This window comes from Pagrus major, chromosome 9 (assembly GCF_040436345.1).
Source record: "Pagrus major chromosome 9, Pma_NU_1.0".
Taxonomy (NCBI): Eukaryota; Metazoa; Chordata; class Actinopteri; order Spariformes; family Sparidae; genus Pagrus; species Pagrus major.
The window spans coordinates 24,054,532-24,071,366 of record NC_133223.1 but is presented as its reverse complement, the minus strand read 5'-3'; the positions used below and the strand labels follow the sequence as shown (position 1 = coordinate 24,071,366).

Below are 16,835 nucleotides of genomic sequence, written 5' to 3'. Positions count from 1 at the left end.
ATCCTAAAAATCCAAAAATGCATGAAAACAAATTAGACTAAAATGTCTTTAGTTCTTTAAAACTAAAACTAAAAATAAGTGTCTTGTATCTGGATAATGCAGATGAGAGAATAATTTAGGTTGTTTTTATACACAGGCTTAAGTATTTCTGTCAGCCAGATCACAAATCTCATTACAATCGATCAAAAAAACCCTTTTCTAATGTCTACTTCATCAAAAGTCTAAAATTAAACCAAAATCAGATGCTAGATTCAACACTGGATGTCTTATTTAATTTACTTTGTCTATTACAAATATATGAAAATTACATAATTTAATCAGTGTTAAAGATATTCCAAGACCCTGTTTGATTTACATTTTGTATTGAAGGTCAGACACTGACAGACCGACTCAACTGCTGTACACATTAGGTTTAGACTTAAACTCACCTTAGCTCTACATGTGAACAGAAAATTGTAACCTTGGCATCAAGGATTATACATGATACAGGATTATAGACTTTTCATACAGGTACTGTAGTCTGAATTATTGCTTCAGAAAAGATAATCTCTCATCTTTAGAGAACGTGCTGTCTGGTCAGAGGATTAACACAGATTATTACTCCATCCTGATTTCAACATTTTCTTCTTTAAACTTTGACCCCATGTAGTAAACTTGTGCTGTTAAATTATACTTCAAGTTCTCACATTCATGTATTGCTTCAAACATTCAACATCTGAAACCTGTCTGTGGGATCGTAGAATGACTTACTCTGTATACAGACCGCAGATCAGCATGGTGATTCCTGACAGAACAGTACCCTAATTTTATAAATCAAACCTTCAGCCCCAACATTAATGTCTGACCTGCCTTTATACACAAAGTCACCAATTTATATCTAATTTTACTCAGGATCAGTCCATAAATAATAGGGTTTAGAACAGGGGGCATCATGAGAAATTGTATGGCCATGAAATTCCTTAGGTTCTGTGGCACAGACGCTGATCCATATCTCGAGTACATAGTGTCAAAAAGCAAAGCCGCTGTAACATTACACAAACACAATAAATGTGGTACACATGTCTGTGTAAACTTTTTCCTGCTTTCTTTTGACTTTAAAGCTGACTTTATGAGCCGTACATAAGTGCACACGATGAAGAGAACGTGCGCACAATAGAAGGAAATAATAATCAGTCCAACAACATTGTTTGCTGCCGTTGAACTGCAAGCAAGTTTCACAATTGACCAGTTCTCACAATAGAGTTTCTGTATGTGGGAGCCACACAGTTTCAATTTGGATGTCAAGGTTATAACTACAACTTCACAGCCAAGTGGAACCAGCCATGACAGACTGATTAACACAGCAGTCCTCCGCGTAGACATTACAGAGTGATACACCAGGGGTCGACATATAGCCACATATCTGTCATAAGCCATAAGAGCCAGAACAGAAAAATCAATAGTTGCATAGGAGTATATAACAAAGACTTGCAGAAAGCATCCTACATATGATATTACATGAACATCCGACAGAAGATCAAAAGCAAATTTAGGATAAAAGGCTGCAGTCCCATAAAGTCCATTGATGCACAGGTTACACAAAAAAATGTACATGGGTTCATGTAGGTTGTGATCCAGTATTATGGTTAAAATGAGAGACACATTTACTACCACAATTAGACAATAACATAGTAAAGTGAGGGAGAAAAGAGTGAGTCTGTAGTTGACCGTTGCACTGAAGCCTGAAAGTGAAAATACAAGTATAGTGGATGTATTACTCATTCTGCAATAATATTCAAAAACCCAAACCTGTCAACGTTGCTAACAGTATTTAGAAGACATGGTGCAATGGAACATGTCTTCTATACGTCTTAGACTGTAGGTTAGCCAGTCTGTTTGTGTTAACTCAGTTGTGGATTTATGACGGTGAGACACCTCTCCACTGATGCAGGTGTGTCATTGGTTAGCAGCTAAAAATAAATAATAATGAGGTGATGAGGTAAAAAAAAAAATGTACAGTAAAATTAGCTCCTTACAAAGCCAGAGTTTTTTAAACAATGGCAGTTTTAACAGTATGAGGGATGGAAATTGATATGCAAATAAATAAAAACATAAATGAATAAATAAGTTAATTAATTAAACAGTCAATAAATATGCCAGTGAATGTAAAAGTCCCCAAAAAAACATAAATGTAGCCATTAATTAATTTATAAAAAGTGACTTAACCCTTGTGCCCTCCTCAAATTTACTACCCTCTGGACACCTTCGTGGCAAAAATGTACACGCACAGAAAAACTGCTACAAAATCATCATACATCAATATTTTTTTCTACTTTTTTTTTCATAAATCACTTAAACAACTTCCCCCTTATTCAAAACTACCAAACATTCAATCATTTTCAGGATTTTAACCCCTTAAATGCCAGTTTAACTATTTGAATTATTTCATTTTTTGTTACAAAAAAACACAAAAAATGAATTATTTTCCATAAAATAAATAGTAGGGAGATGTGGCTTTGGTGGTGATTAGAGTCTTGGATATGTCAAAGATTAGCAGCAAAATTGATATCATTGCATTAGTATTTTTTATGTAGTGTCAAATACTCCCTCTGGACACCTTCGTGGCCAAAAATGCCCCATTGACTGCCATTCAAACCACATGTTTTAATCTCACTGCCATTACAGTATAAAACCATGTATTATCTAATGTCAGCATTTCATTTTGAAGAAAAGTAGTGATATTTGACATTTTTACTGTATTCCACCAGATTCAACCATTTTGCCATTGTAGGCCGAGGCATGAAATTCTTGTATTTTTGCCAGTTATATTATGGAGCCGTGTGACTACCAGGGGGCCCCAAGAGTGATTTTGAGTGTGTGTGTGTGTGTGTGTGTGTGTGTGTATGTGTGTACGTGCGTGCGTGTGTGTGTGTGTTTAGTTCATTTCCAGCAGCAGACCAGCAGGTCCTGCAGCATGTGACCTGGTGCTCTCTACCTGGTGTGTGTGTGTGAGAGAGAGAGAGAGAGAGAGAGAGAGAGAGAGAGAGAGAGAGAGAGAGAGAGAGAGAGAGAGAGAGATATCATGCTTTGGTTTAACATAACAAGTCAACATTGATATTTGGTTTCATACGAGACACAAACCCCCAGGGGGGGTGACTGATCCATGCATCCACTCCGACCTCCTCTCTACACAGACTTAATGGCTCATTATACGTCACCTTCCGGGAGGAAAGGTTGCTATTCATGTTACACTGTTCGGTGGTCCTTCAGTATCCCCCTCTTCCATGAGAACCCCCGCATGGTCGCATATGTAGCCTCAAGGCCACAAGTCATGTAGTCAATTGAGCTCCACCTGCCCCCCACATCTTTGTTGCATTTCTTAATCATCCTAATCCTAGCAGAATTTAAGACTGAAGTTCTTTAGAGCTGCACTGATATGTTGTTTTTTTCATATCAACAATGGATCAAATGACAGACAATGTTTAGTAGCTGAAGAACCAGATATTTTTGTCTGGAGTTTGTGAAAATCAAAACAAAGCTCAAAGCAGAGTGAATATTGGACTTCAACTCACTGCTCACTATATTAACTCTAAAAGGGGATTATATTTCACTTTGTTGTGATGTTGTGTTTACAGGTGTTGGGGAGTACTACTACATATGTGAAAAGGTTGGACAAAGTATTTTGTGGCTTCAGAAGGAGCGACATGAAGTCTGACCAATTACCTCAAGTCACATAACTTAAGGCGGTGTCAGCTGTGGCTGAAGACTAAATGTTTTAAAATGAATAAAATATTATATTATGACATATTAAAATGTTCTGCTGTTGTCACTGACAATGTAAATGACTATGCAACACAAGAGCAGCAGAGGGAGATTAAAGCAGCACTATCAGAAATGTAAGCTGTATTTTTTGTTCATTAATGGTTTGCATTTTTTGTTAAAGTAAGCTTTAACAGCAGCATGCCCGCTATAGAACGAGCACCATTAAAACAGTTGCCGTGAAAAGAAAACAACCTTACACACCCTGTTAAATATGATAACTCCAGGAATACAGAAAAATAATATACAGTAGTTTCAATACTTAAAATGCCTTTCACCTTCACACCTTTCAATAATAAAAATCAACAGCACCACAGCAAACATCCTCAAGAATGACAAAGTTTAATCAACACCTCTCTGAAGAGTTCACATCTGATACCAGTGGGTTTTTTCACAATCAGCCAATTTCTGGAAGCAGAAATAGAGAGACCAGGCCACATGTCTGACTATTTCTTCTCCATGTTTTCTAACTGTAAAGTGATGATCACATTTTTTCTGTTTATGAGATAAAATGGCTGGCCTCAAAACAAAACTTCACAACGTATCAGCCTTATGCTTTACCCTGTTTGTTGTCTGTAAACAAACTTAAAAAAATGTTGCGAACTTGAGTCAGTTTAAGTCCGTAAATAATAGGGTTGAGAATAGGTGGAAAGATGAGATATTGTATGGCCATGAAGTTCTTAACACTTTGTGATACAGAGCTTGAGCCATATCTAGCGTACATGAGGTCGAACAGCAGAGCAGCTGTGACATTAAGCAAACATAATAAATGTGGCACACATGTCTGCATAAACTTCCTCCTCCCCTCTCTTGACTTTAAAACTGATTTTATCAGCTGCACATATGAACACAAAATGAAAAGATCATGCCCTAAATAGAAAAATATGACAATGAATCCAACAATATTATTTGTTGTTATTGAATTGCAGGAAAGTTTGAGGATTGACCAATTCTCACAATAAAGTTTTTCTATGTGGGAGCCACATAATTCCAGTTGAGAGGTCATTATCATCACAATAGTCTGACAGAGGAAAGGTACAAGTATGGATAAACACACTAAAAAAACAACTCTACGTTTAGTCATAACAGAGTGATACTCCAGTGGTCGACATATAGCCACATATCTGTCATAGGCCATCAGGGCTAGAATAGAAAACTCTGTTGCTGCATACGAGTATATAACAAACACCTGCAACAGGCAACCAGCATATGATATGACATGAATGTTAGACAATAGATCAAAAAGAAATTTGGGGTAAAAGGCTGTTGTCCCATAAACACTATTAATGCACAAATTACATAGGAAGATGTACATGGGCTCGTGAAGTTTTTCCTCCATTATGATAGTAACAATAAGAGCACCATTAACAAGCAAAACCACAATGTAACACAACAAGGTGAAAGAGAAAAGAGTGACTCTCTGATTAGTTGTTGTGTCATTTAATCCTGATAAAGAAAAACCACTTAAATTGGTTGCACTAATCATGGTTTACTTAATTGACTGAAATGTCAGATGTACCTGGACTTCGTTCTTCACAGATGTATACCATATATGAGAGGAGAATACAATGAGTAAATAATTCACCACTGGTCCGACAAATGATATAACTGCTTTTATTCTTTGTTGAGCATTGTTACTGTCCAACCAGCTGTCAGAATTTACTAAAGCTCCAGAGTTTAATAACCCGCCCTGATTAAACAATGCAATAATCGTATTCTTGTCCATGTTGAGCCAATGGTGACATGGGAAGATACAATCAGTGAATAGACAGTGTTTACTTTACAAAAGCTATGCAGCTTCCACATGGAAAAAGATATTAAAAGGCTCATACTTCAGGGAGGGTGGATGCAGAGAATAAATAGAATTTCTATCCAGATTACAGCCATGATACCTGGCAAACAGAATGAATGAATGAATGTGTCATCCAGAACAGCCAGTATAATGCCTGGAGGCCCATTTGCAATATTTGAAATAACCAAACCATGTCCCCGCAGCAAGTCCATTCTCACTCTCAACGCGCAAAAGTTGCCCTACACTTCTCAGTTTGACCCTTGAGGTACCCCTAACCTAACTCTGCGAAATTCCTCAATTTCAGGGTGGTGGGGTGGGTCATATGCAGCACTTTCCTGCAGGAGACTGGGGTTCATGTCTCGTGTGTTATGAAGTGACAACATGGAATTGTTTATTAGTAATATAGCGAGTTCACTTACGTAACTTACATGATAAATAAAGTTGAACATATATATATTTTAACACAAAGAAAGATGTTTTCCTAAACCTAACAAAGTAGTTTGGGGCCTGAACCTAACCAAATCGTGACCTCTTCACAACGTTAATAACAGTCCAAAAGTCATGATTTGTATAAATGTTTTGTCAGTAAACTCCATTTTGAAAATCTAACTGGACGTTGCAAATAATGTTAGAATTTTTGGGCCTAAGTTGACCGTGAAGCCCTTCATGTATAAAACTGACACTAGAGTGGTAAGTAGAGCGCAATAGTTTGATCCTTACTGTGAGTCAGCAGTTTGGGAAATACATAGAGGCTGCATAATGTGTATCTCTGGTTGTGCCTGTGTTTTTTTTTTGCGGTCTGTAAAACAAACAGCAGCTTGTGAGCTGTAGTTTTCCCGGTAAACACATCAACCTCTTCAGCTGTCGTAGTCCTTCCTGCCTTGCCTGCTGCTGCTCCTCACAGAGTCACTCCACCTCCTGAGCTGGTCTTCACTGGTAGAATGTCCCTGGGCAATGCAGAGTGGAAAGACCAAGTGACCGCAAAGCAGGCTGCTACCAAGCTGTTCCTCCCCCTTAAGCTTAGTTTATGCTTCTGCGTCAAGTCGACGCCGTACCTACGCCGTCGACATGACGCCGTCGTTGAGCATTCGAAGTTCTGCGTCGAGGGTCCGCGTTGCTCTGCAATTCACCGCCATGCCGCCAGGGGGGTGTGGCTGTGTGGCTGTGTGGTTTCAGGGGTTATAGCCGAATCCTTGCTTTTTCTTCCGGTCACAGTAAACAACAGTAAACAATGGCGACCGAGGTGGAGCAGCTGTATTTGGAGTTGGATCAATATTGAAGAGCAAATGCTTATATTGTAAATGTTAAAGCGCAGGCGACAGAGAAGACGTTTGCGGAGGTGGTCTGTACGATTGGAAAAAGCAACTGCCGGAAATTATGTTCTGAGCGGACCAATCACAGCGCTTGCGGTCCGCGTCAACGCGACGCGTAGTTAGGATTTTTTGGAGGTGCACGTCAGGCTACGGCGTAGGGGTCTGCGTCGACGGCGTAGCTACGGCGTAGGTACGCCGTCGACCTGACGCAGAAGCATAAACTAAGCTTTAGGCTGGTCTGTGCTGCTGACTGTCTGTATACTTATCTCGTGCACACAAATTAACCAGGAAGTGGGAACGAATTGTATGTTATGCCTACGAAGAAATCAAAATGCAGGGACAAATTGTATCTTGTGCACATACTGTACATTTAATTACTACATTAAGAAAGAGCTCATATTTTCACTATCCAGTCCGATCTCACAGCTAACTTTAAACCATCTTTGCATTTAACAGCCTGAGGCCAAAATACATTTCTGTTCTGCTTGAAAAATATAAACTTAGGAGGTCTGTTATATCTTTGGGAAGCAGTCAAGTAGTGGTCCTTAACACCGGGAAGCAGGATGGATAGGTCAATCATACCCAGACTTTCACCCTGGAGACCAGAACATACATGATGTATTTACATTAATTTATGTCATGCATGTAATGTAACTTAACAAACATACATAAGTTAGGTTATGTAACTAACTCTTATAATGCTTATTTTAACCCAAACCATGGTCTTTTACTTAACTTTTTGATCTTTAAACCTAACCAAACTGCCTTAGATTCACAACATTTACAATGTGACAACACTTTTCCAGTACAACGTTTTTCGCTGCAGTTTGCACTACTTCATCTCTGGCAAACGTATCATTGCTGTATGCTGCAAAATACATACTAGGCTTAATGCACATTGTGAGGACTCTTTTGACAAGGGCTTGAATGTGACGGATGTTCATTTATATGTAAAAGACCAGTACTCAAAGTTAAAGGGCTTTGGCTGCAGCTCAACTGAATTACTAAGTTGACCAGTTACAGCGACAGCCTGTTGTTTACACTAAACCATGTTTTATACAAAGAACTGTCTTTCACCTACATTTTTCTGAACTTGGATTCTCTCTTGAACTAAAACTTTAAAACCCCAGGGCCTTTTAAAATTGTGCATATAGCCACGGAGCCACAAGAGGCCAACTTTTCTGCTTTTGGAATGGCCATTTTTATTTAATGAACATTTTAAGTCTTGGAAACTCTAAATGTACATATCACAATGCAAAATCATAAACAGCACCTTTTTTCCAGGCATTTGTCATCCAGTATCTAACATTAACAGCCTTCTATCAGTGTAGAGGGAGTTTGCACATAGTTGTGCTGCATGGAGACCGCAGGTCCCAGAGCATGACATCAACAATAGATTGATGTCCTGGGGATAAAGTGATGTACTGGACTAATGACCCTGAGGCATAATCATCATGTTTACTCTGTATTTGTGTGTCTCTGTTACATTGCATCACAATAGATGGGAGTTACATCAGCAAATCTTATCAATAACACAGTAATCTCATGTGTATGGACTTCATAAACACATCAGGTCTCATAGGAAATGCATTGGTTGATGTCCTCAGTGTCTTAGGCCACTGTTAAACTTTCATCAAAGTGTTTGTGTGTCACATTAGGACTTTAATGAAAATTAACTTTATTGGGTCTGGTGCCATATAGTGTATCTTATATGCATGATATCTTTGCTACTATCTGTAGTATCATGTAAGTACACTATTTAAATCTAAGTTTTTCAGGTCTTTTTCAGTCTAAAATCAGTTTGTACATTTGTGTGCCTTTTTGCCCCAAGTACCTAACCTAAAGAGGCACTTATTTTAAGGCTCATTCATGCTCCCTTTATATACAAAAATAGGTACGTCCATTTTAAATCATATAACTGTCACTGCCCACATAATTCCATGTGTCCTTCATGTTGGCCTGGATGTTAAGCAATACAACAACTAGAGGGTGCCACTCAGAGGCAACTCGGTCTCGCATGGACCTTCACGTTTACATCGCCACAATCTAACTTACATCTAATTCCCATCCAGTCTCCTCCCAACTGTTCTGTAGTAACTGTTTGTCTCTGTGTCCTGGCAAAGTAACATCATTCAGATGTTTAAAACTTTTCTCCAACTCGCATAATCTTTCCTCAAAAAGTTCATTCATTTTTTTAAAAACTTCTTCCTTTTGTCCTGTGGTCATGTCTCACTTGAACAATTGGCTATCCTGCCCCCTACGACTACTGGAGTTACTACTCCATTGGTCCATAACTGTAAGCTTTCAGAAAGGGTGCAGATACAGGGGCGAAATGAACGCAGAATACGAACAGAAGGCTCCATTTGTATCCGTATCTAACTTTAAAAAAAATAAAAATTTTAAAAATAAATGAGCCTTTACTTGTCAGCAGGAGCTCTACTCAGCCTGTGAAAATCATTGTATAATGTTTTCTGTGGCTCTGCAGGGAGCTTTCCAAATGATGAACTAAATAACCCTGTTTATGTCATCTTAGTATTTAGGCTTGAGCTTGGAGACTACTGCATTTCCTCTTTTTTCTCACTAATTTAATATTCACTTTTAATATTCAGTTTGAAATTCACAAACATCTCTGTTCCTGGCAATTATGAAAAGGGAATCAACAATGCACAATAAAATGGTCCCTAATGTAAATATAATGGGTCATTTAGCAGCAAAAGAGCTGGGTATTTCCCTCAGGAGTTGTTGGTGAGCTAAGAGGAAATTAAAATATACCTTGATTTTCATCCTGATGTGATGTCCTTCCCCCAAGTGGCCAAAAAAAAAGAAAAAAAGAAAAGAGAAAAAAAAGTAAATAAGCTAACTAGTGCAGCTTAAAAGCCATAATGTTGTCTTTTTATGTTGGGACATTGCTGAATAGAATATAGTAAAAATTTGCAGTTATGTTATTTTGGGCTATAGTAATTTGAACACTGTTCTCCTTGAGAGTCCTCGAGGCCTAATGGTCTAGGAAATACAAACTGTATTTGAGACTGTGACTGCATTTTACAAGACTTGTGTAACATCGACATGAACCTTTTTAATGACTGACAACGTGACGAGGTGTTAATCTTTCTTTTTTTTTAAAAAAAGGTATAATATGTAACATTTTCAAATTAAAATGTCTAAAAAACGACGAAAACTTCAAAACAATGGTGCATTTCATTTTGTTGTCTGTAGCTTGAACTAATAGCAAAAGATCACACGATATGTCAGACAATGAGGAAGAAAGTTGGCAAATGTGACTAAATATGAAGTGAGTAAAACTATAATGCATCACCTTATCTGTGACTAATTCTGCAATGCTGGGGTATCTCATGAAAGCTGTGATGCCTTGATTATATCATTTTATTTACATCATGCACCTCTGCATATTTGACTAACAGGACAAACAAGGAAAAGTTCACCAAAAGTAAACTCATATTTACCATACAGGTAAACTTTATATTTTACCATACAGGCTACAATCGAAGTAGCTGGGTCATCTAATGCAGCCCAACCCACGTCTGTGAACAAAAACTGTATAAAGTTCAGCCGAGGCTTTTGTCTTGTTCAGTTGGTCACCTGGAGGCATTCACATCTGTGAAATACTGATCTTGGCTCTTACTGTATTTGTACAACGTGAATTTTTTGAATGTTCATATACTGCTTGACTAATGTAGTTCCTTGATTACTGATGTCTACTTTCTGAATTTTTCTCACAGGTGACTAAAGAGACATTTACCATATGGGATGATAAACCAGAATCTGATTACACAAGCTTTTTCTTATATTTTTCAAAAGCAATTTGAGCATCCATTAACCAACTAAGTGATGTTATATTCCTTGATGATCATTATCTAATTAACTCTTGTGATTCTGACCAGTGTTGTGGAACATGCTGTTGCACACTGGTGCACCTCAACACTAATGCATGCATTAGTGTTGAGGGATTTTGCTCAGTTGTTGGGAAATGATTTTAAACAAACTCAGGAAAATTGTGAAACTAGAACTAGAAACTGAAGATTTTTCTTTCTGATTCTTTGTTGCTGTATTCTATAATTGTTCTAAAAACATCCAAGTAAAGCATTTCAAAGTGACTGCCTGTCTAACTGTAAGAATAATAGAAAACTTAAACATAGGTATAATCTTGGGCTGAGGCATTATTCAAAAGGATAAAAGACAACACTATTACTGAACTATTTTATTGTTACTTATTGTGTTTCACCGTGTGGCACCCACATTACACAAGAAAGAAATGGATAATTCAACTGAGGTTGTGTCTTTTGTGCTGGCAGCCTATGGTCATATTGGAGAGTTAAAATACTTGTATTTCAGCATAATGCTGTTATGGTACCTCTCCATATGTGTGGCCAACACAGTTCTTATCATGGTCATATTTGAAGACAAAAGGTTGCACGGGCCGATGTATATATTACTATGTAATTTGTTTGTGAATGAAATAGGTGGAAGCACAGCAGTGTATCCTCTTATGCTAACACAGATGTTTTCAGACACCCATGAAGTGACCCTGCCGTGGTGTTTCCTGCAGATGTGTTATTTGTACATATGTGGTTCTGTTGAGTTTTGTAGTTTAGCAGCCATGGCCTATGACAGATATGTTGCTATCTGTTATCCTTTACACTACAATGTTATTATGAACACAGGAAGAGTAGGTATAATCATTCTGCTTGTATGGATGTATTCATTTGTTAATTGTATGTTTGCGTTTTCATTCGTCATCCGCTTGAAATTGTGTGGAAATGTCATTGACAAAGTGTTTTGTGACCACCACTTAATAATTAAACTTGCATGTTCAGTATCAGTACTTAACAGCATATCTGACCTGCTTTTTGCCTTTGTGACTATGGTTATGCCATTTGGTCTCATTTCAATCTCTTACATGAAGATTTTGGCCGTTTGTCTGAATACCACGAAGGAAAACAAACAAAAAGCGATATCCACCTGCACACCTCAGATTGTCTCGCTATCAAACATGTTTGTCGGCTGCATTTTTCACTTTGTTGATCCCAGGGTTGATGCAACACATGTACCGGATAAAGTACGCATTATTTTATCCGTGTATCTCCTGGTTTTTCAACCAATGATCACCCCCTTCATGTATGGATTTAACCAAACGAATATAAGACAATCATGTAAAAGATTTCTGTTTGATCAAAAATAAATAATTGTCTCCATGTTGCAAGAGTCTCTTTAGAGCAAGAATAATTACATTACGTTTGTGAGTGTGATTTAAAATGTGTAGAAAAAAGTAATTTAGACAGTTGCAAACATCTTAAATAGTGTCCAAACATTACAAAAATGTGGAAAGTAGTTGTTGTGACATGCATTTTTTACTGTGAGTACAGCTGAAGTTGTGGACTTCAGCTGTATGGACAGCGTTTGTGATATACAACAACAAGTTTCTTATTAATTCATTTGATGGTCAACTTTCAGAAAAAACCTAAGGTATCTAAGGTATGCCGTAAAAACAACACATAACAGCCAAACAGAGACTGGTATGAACAAATGACAATATAGTTTCAGTAATTTTAAAAATTAATTGTAGAAAATATCATCCTATGACTTTTCATGAAACAAAGCATTTAGAATCAGTCAACAGGCTCATTTGTCAGTTTAGCTGCTGATAATCAGAGTAACCCTCAAGTTCTCAACAGGATGTTTTTCACTTTCCTGACAAAATCTCAACTCATAAAGCACCAATATGTAGATTTTTAAAATGTCCGACTTTGGTGCTTTGGTGTTTGAGAGTGTGATTTAAAATGTATAGACAAAAGTAATTTAGACAGTTGCAAACATCTTAAATAGTGTGCAAACATTACCAAAAAATTGGAAAGTAGTTGTTGTGACATGCATTTTTTACTGTGAGTACAGCTGAAGTTGCAATATTATGGACACAAGTTTCTCATTAATTCGTTTGACGGTCAACTTTCAGAAAAAACCTAAGGTACTCCTTTAGTATCTGCCATAAAAAACAACTAATAACAGCCAAACAGATACTGGTACGAATGAATGACAATAATATTTCAGTAATTTTAAAAATTAATTGTAGAAAATATCATCCTATGACTTTTCTACCAATATTTAGAATTTTAAAATGTCAGACTTCGGTGCAAGTGTTTGGTGCAACTGCAACATTTGCTCTACTCATGCTCAGAAACTTCATCGGCTGTCTTTGAACAATTTTTAACTATTACTTCATTATTGCAATGCTTTGTCACCACAAGTACATTTTAATGCCCGCACAAAACTGTCAAATAAGTAGATTTGATTCAAGGGGGAGATGGGTGCTTGTTACCGGTTGGTTATAGTCGCAAGACGTCACCACAGCCTGGCCTGGCTTAGCCCTACTCCGGAGCAGGTCAATCGCCAACGCGACATGGCTCAACCTGCCGCAGTAAAACTGGTGATGGAAAAGCAAATCAGCGTGGCTCGGTTTGACTGGGCGTGCCCATAAGTGAAAAATTTGGCATTCTCCTTCCCATAGTGTTTCTGCAAGTGTTTTATCAAGTTTGTGGTGCTGAAGTTTCCAACAATGCTGCCACCCCTGGAAACACTTGCTTTGCATTGATTGCACTCAGCTACTTTGCTTTTTTCTTCCGTTACCTTAAAGTAATTCCACACAGCTGACATGATGAGAGTTGCACTCAAGCTCGCTCCAGCTAGTCACGTGACACATGCTGCTCTCTTTGCGGCATGTCGCGCATAGTTTGAGTTTGGTGTTGTCGGCAGGATTCCACATTTAAAGGGCAGAGACGTGTTTTTTTTTGTTTTTGTTTTGGTTTCCTCCCTTATGGTTTTGCTTTTTTTCAGTTTTTTTTGTGTAATTTGCACACAAAGAATTGTCAAATTGAAACAGCAGCCATTAATTTAGGGACCCACCCCACTTTCTATCATTCCAAGAGGCTTGGTGCAGCTCTCCCTCTGTCGGTATGGAGGAGGAGGTGCAGAGGCTGAGAGACCTAGTGTTGCAGTTGGGGGCGGATAACGAGCGACTTCTTCGGGAGCGGGATGACTCCCATTCGGGCTCTGGTGGCCACTGCTGTCGTGGAGCACTTGATTGTTGTACTCAGGGACCGTAAATGTCCCATGTTTAGTGGTAAGACCGGCATGGGAATAGTTGAATGGATTGAGGAGATACAGGTATGTGTGCGTGCCCACCACCTCTCCGCTGTTGACCAGGCTCTTTTCATCTTTGAGCATTTGGAGGGGGAGGCGAAGCAGGAGATCAGGTTCCGCCCAAGCGCAGAGCGCGGGGACCCAGCCCAGATTTTCGCCATCTTGAAAGAGCGATATGGTTGTGTGCAATCATATGTCACGTTACAGCAGGCTTTCTTTTCTAGGCGCCAACATGAAGGTGAGACATTCCTGGAGTTTTCCTTAGCCCTCATGGCTTTAATGGAACAGGTTAAACAGCATGCACCTGATGGGATGTCTAATGCAGATGTACTCCTGCGAGATCAGTTCATTGAACATGTCCTTGACTGTGCTCTCCGTCGGGAGCTTATACAGTCAGTTCGTCGCCAACCCACTATCACCCTGTTAGCGTTATGTAGTGAGGCTATCAGATGGGAGAGGGAAGGTCTCCCAGGGGGTGCTAGGGGGAGGAGCGCATCACTGCCATCAACTTATGGCCTACAATACGAGGTCATTTTCATCCAGCTTCTCGTGCCACTCCGCAGAGGCCTGAACTGAACAAGTTAATGGATCTCTTGAAGCGTCAACAAGACCAGCTTAACCAGCTTACTCAGATGGTAGCTTCCTTGCAGGCCCCTCGCTCCCAAGGTCGGACTGCTCACCATGGCCCTTTAATTTGCAGAAGGTGCCAGCAGCCTGGCCATTTCGCTCGAGAGTGTGATGGTGACAGAGTCCCCACTTGGGCCCGTGCTAATTCTGTTGCTGGCTTGATCTCCAACACTGCGAGGCCCACCCACACCTCTCACCAGCCAGAAAACTGAAGCCCACTGAGCTGCTGAGCCACAGTTCAGTTGGGGAGTTTACAGGCTCACGGGAAGGTGCATCGGCTGAGCTAATTACCGCTTATCCAACCATTGATGTCTCAATTAGGGGAGTCACAGTTTCATGTCTGGTGGACACTGGTTCCATAATGTCCACAATCACCGAAAGCTTCTTCCTGACATGTTTTGCACCTTGGGGCCATGATCACCTTCGTTCATGTCAGTGGCTACAGTTGCGAGCAGCTAATGGACTAGCGATCCCATACATAGGCTACTTGGAGCTTGATGTAGCACTTTGTGGCAAGATGATGCCCCGATGTGGAATCCTCGTTGTTAAAGACCCCCTGGTGCTGTGTCTTCCATCCCTGGAATCTTGGGGATGAACATCATTCGCCGATGCTATAGAGAGCTCTTTGGAGCATTCGGCCCTTCTCTTTTTGACTCCCCTGCTGTATCGCAGGCACCTGGTCCTGTCTTTGAAGCCTTACAGGAGTGCCACCACGCTGCTGTCCAAGAGCCAAGGATCCCCTCTGATACTGTGAGGGTTCGGGGTGAGAGAGCAGCGTGCATACCTGGTGGGGCAATGAAATTGGTCGCTAGCACCTGTCCTGGTTCGTTTTCAGGTCAGGCGGTGTTATTCGAGCCCCCAGAGTCTGGTCTACCAGCTGGGTTGTTAGCTTCTCCATGTTTGGTCCAAGTCGTCCGGGGTACATCCTACATCCGAGTGGTCAATGCGGGGACGAACGATGTTCTTCTTTACCCACGGACTGGTCTTGGTGTCTTAGCTGCTGCCCAGGTCATCAGCCTGCTCGCTGGAGTGACTGAGGTGGAGCCCGATGCGGCCACTGTCTCTTCCCACCTAGCCACCACCCTAGTGCCAGACCAGGTTGACTCACTAGATCTGTCTGCGTTGGCTGAGCAGGAGCAGGCAGATGTACGATCTTTGCTACGTAAGTATCAGTCAGTCTTTTCAGTGGTGAGAGATAAATCCACAGTGTAAATGAGAAAAATATTCATAATGACCTATAGTTTGTGATGGGAGTAAATTTACTCATCTAATTTGCATATTGTGACATCACCAGGTGGCAGCCGTATTGGATTCGTTTCAGTAAAACTGATTTTTGAACATATTTACACAGAAAAAAAATATATTTATATTGTCATCTCATCCTCAAAATAAAGGAACAGTTTGATTTGAGTAAATTTACTAATCTAATTTGTATATCACCAGGTAAAATTCAGTAAAACGGAATTCTGAACATATTTACACAGTAGATTTTTTTTCATTTCATTTCATTTTTTCATAGATTTTTTTCATCCTCTCATCCTCAGAGTAAATGAACAGGAATCTGATAGGAGTAAACTCTCGCCGTGATTAGTGTGTGTTGCTTGTGTGACAGTGTGTGCAGCTGCAGCATCGTCAGAGTCACTCGAGTCGGCCCGCGATCGTCATCAGAGGGCAAATCGTCCCCTTCTGAATCGCGATCAGCAAAGATCTGTGCAAGCACCTCATCCGCACTGTAAAGTCCTCTGGGTATTTTGTTTTTTATTACAACAATTGCTATCTGTCTCTCTATCTGTCCAGCACGCTCCTGCCACCGCTCCGCTGCTCTCTCCTCTCCCGCTCTGCCGCTCAGCCGCTGCTGCTCTGACAGCTGGTGTCGGGTTTCAAACTTTTTTTTCGTAGATATTTTGCATAGAAACACACCCACAAATGACATCAGGATTGAAGCTGAATCTAGTGGCCATCTAGTGTTAGCAAGGAGTAACAGCACAAGGCAGTAGATTTAAAGATATGGGCTGTTTTATTCAGCAATGTTGCCTGTCGCAATAATGCGACTTTGGCGCCTAGAGGGTTAACAGCAAGACCAGGAAGGATGCGTTCCCTTTGCCTCGCATTGAGGAGAGCTTGGATGCACTCTCTGGGGCTCGCTGGTT

At 39.9% G+C, this 16,835-nt stretch overlaps 2 protein-coding genes across 2 annotated transcripts; both read right to left on the bottom strand.

Moving 5' to 3' along the window:
- Positions 1-813: 813 nt before the first annotated feature.
- On the bottom strand, positions 814-1,761 carry LOC141001990 (olfactory receptor 6N1-like). Its single transcript, XM_073473155.1, has one exon. The coding sequence runs from the start codon at positions 1,759-1,761 to the stop codon at positions 814-816; it is 948 nt and encodes a 315-aa protein (XP_073329256.1).
- A 2,587-nt stretch (positions 1,762-4,348) lies between these two features.
- LOC141001989 (olfactory receptor 11H6-like) lies at positions 4,349-5,284 on the bottom strand. Its single transcript, XM_073473153.1, has one exon. It carries the CDS (start codon positions 5,282-5,284, stop codon positions 4,349-4,351), a length of 936 nt encoding a protein of 311 aa, XP_073329254.1.
- Between the last annotated feature and the right edge of the window lie 11,551 nt (positions 5,285-16,835).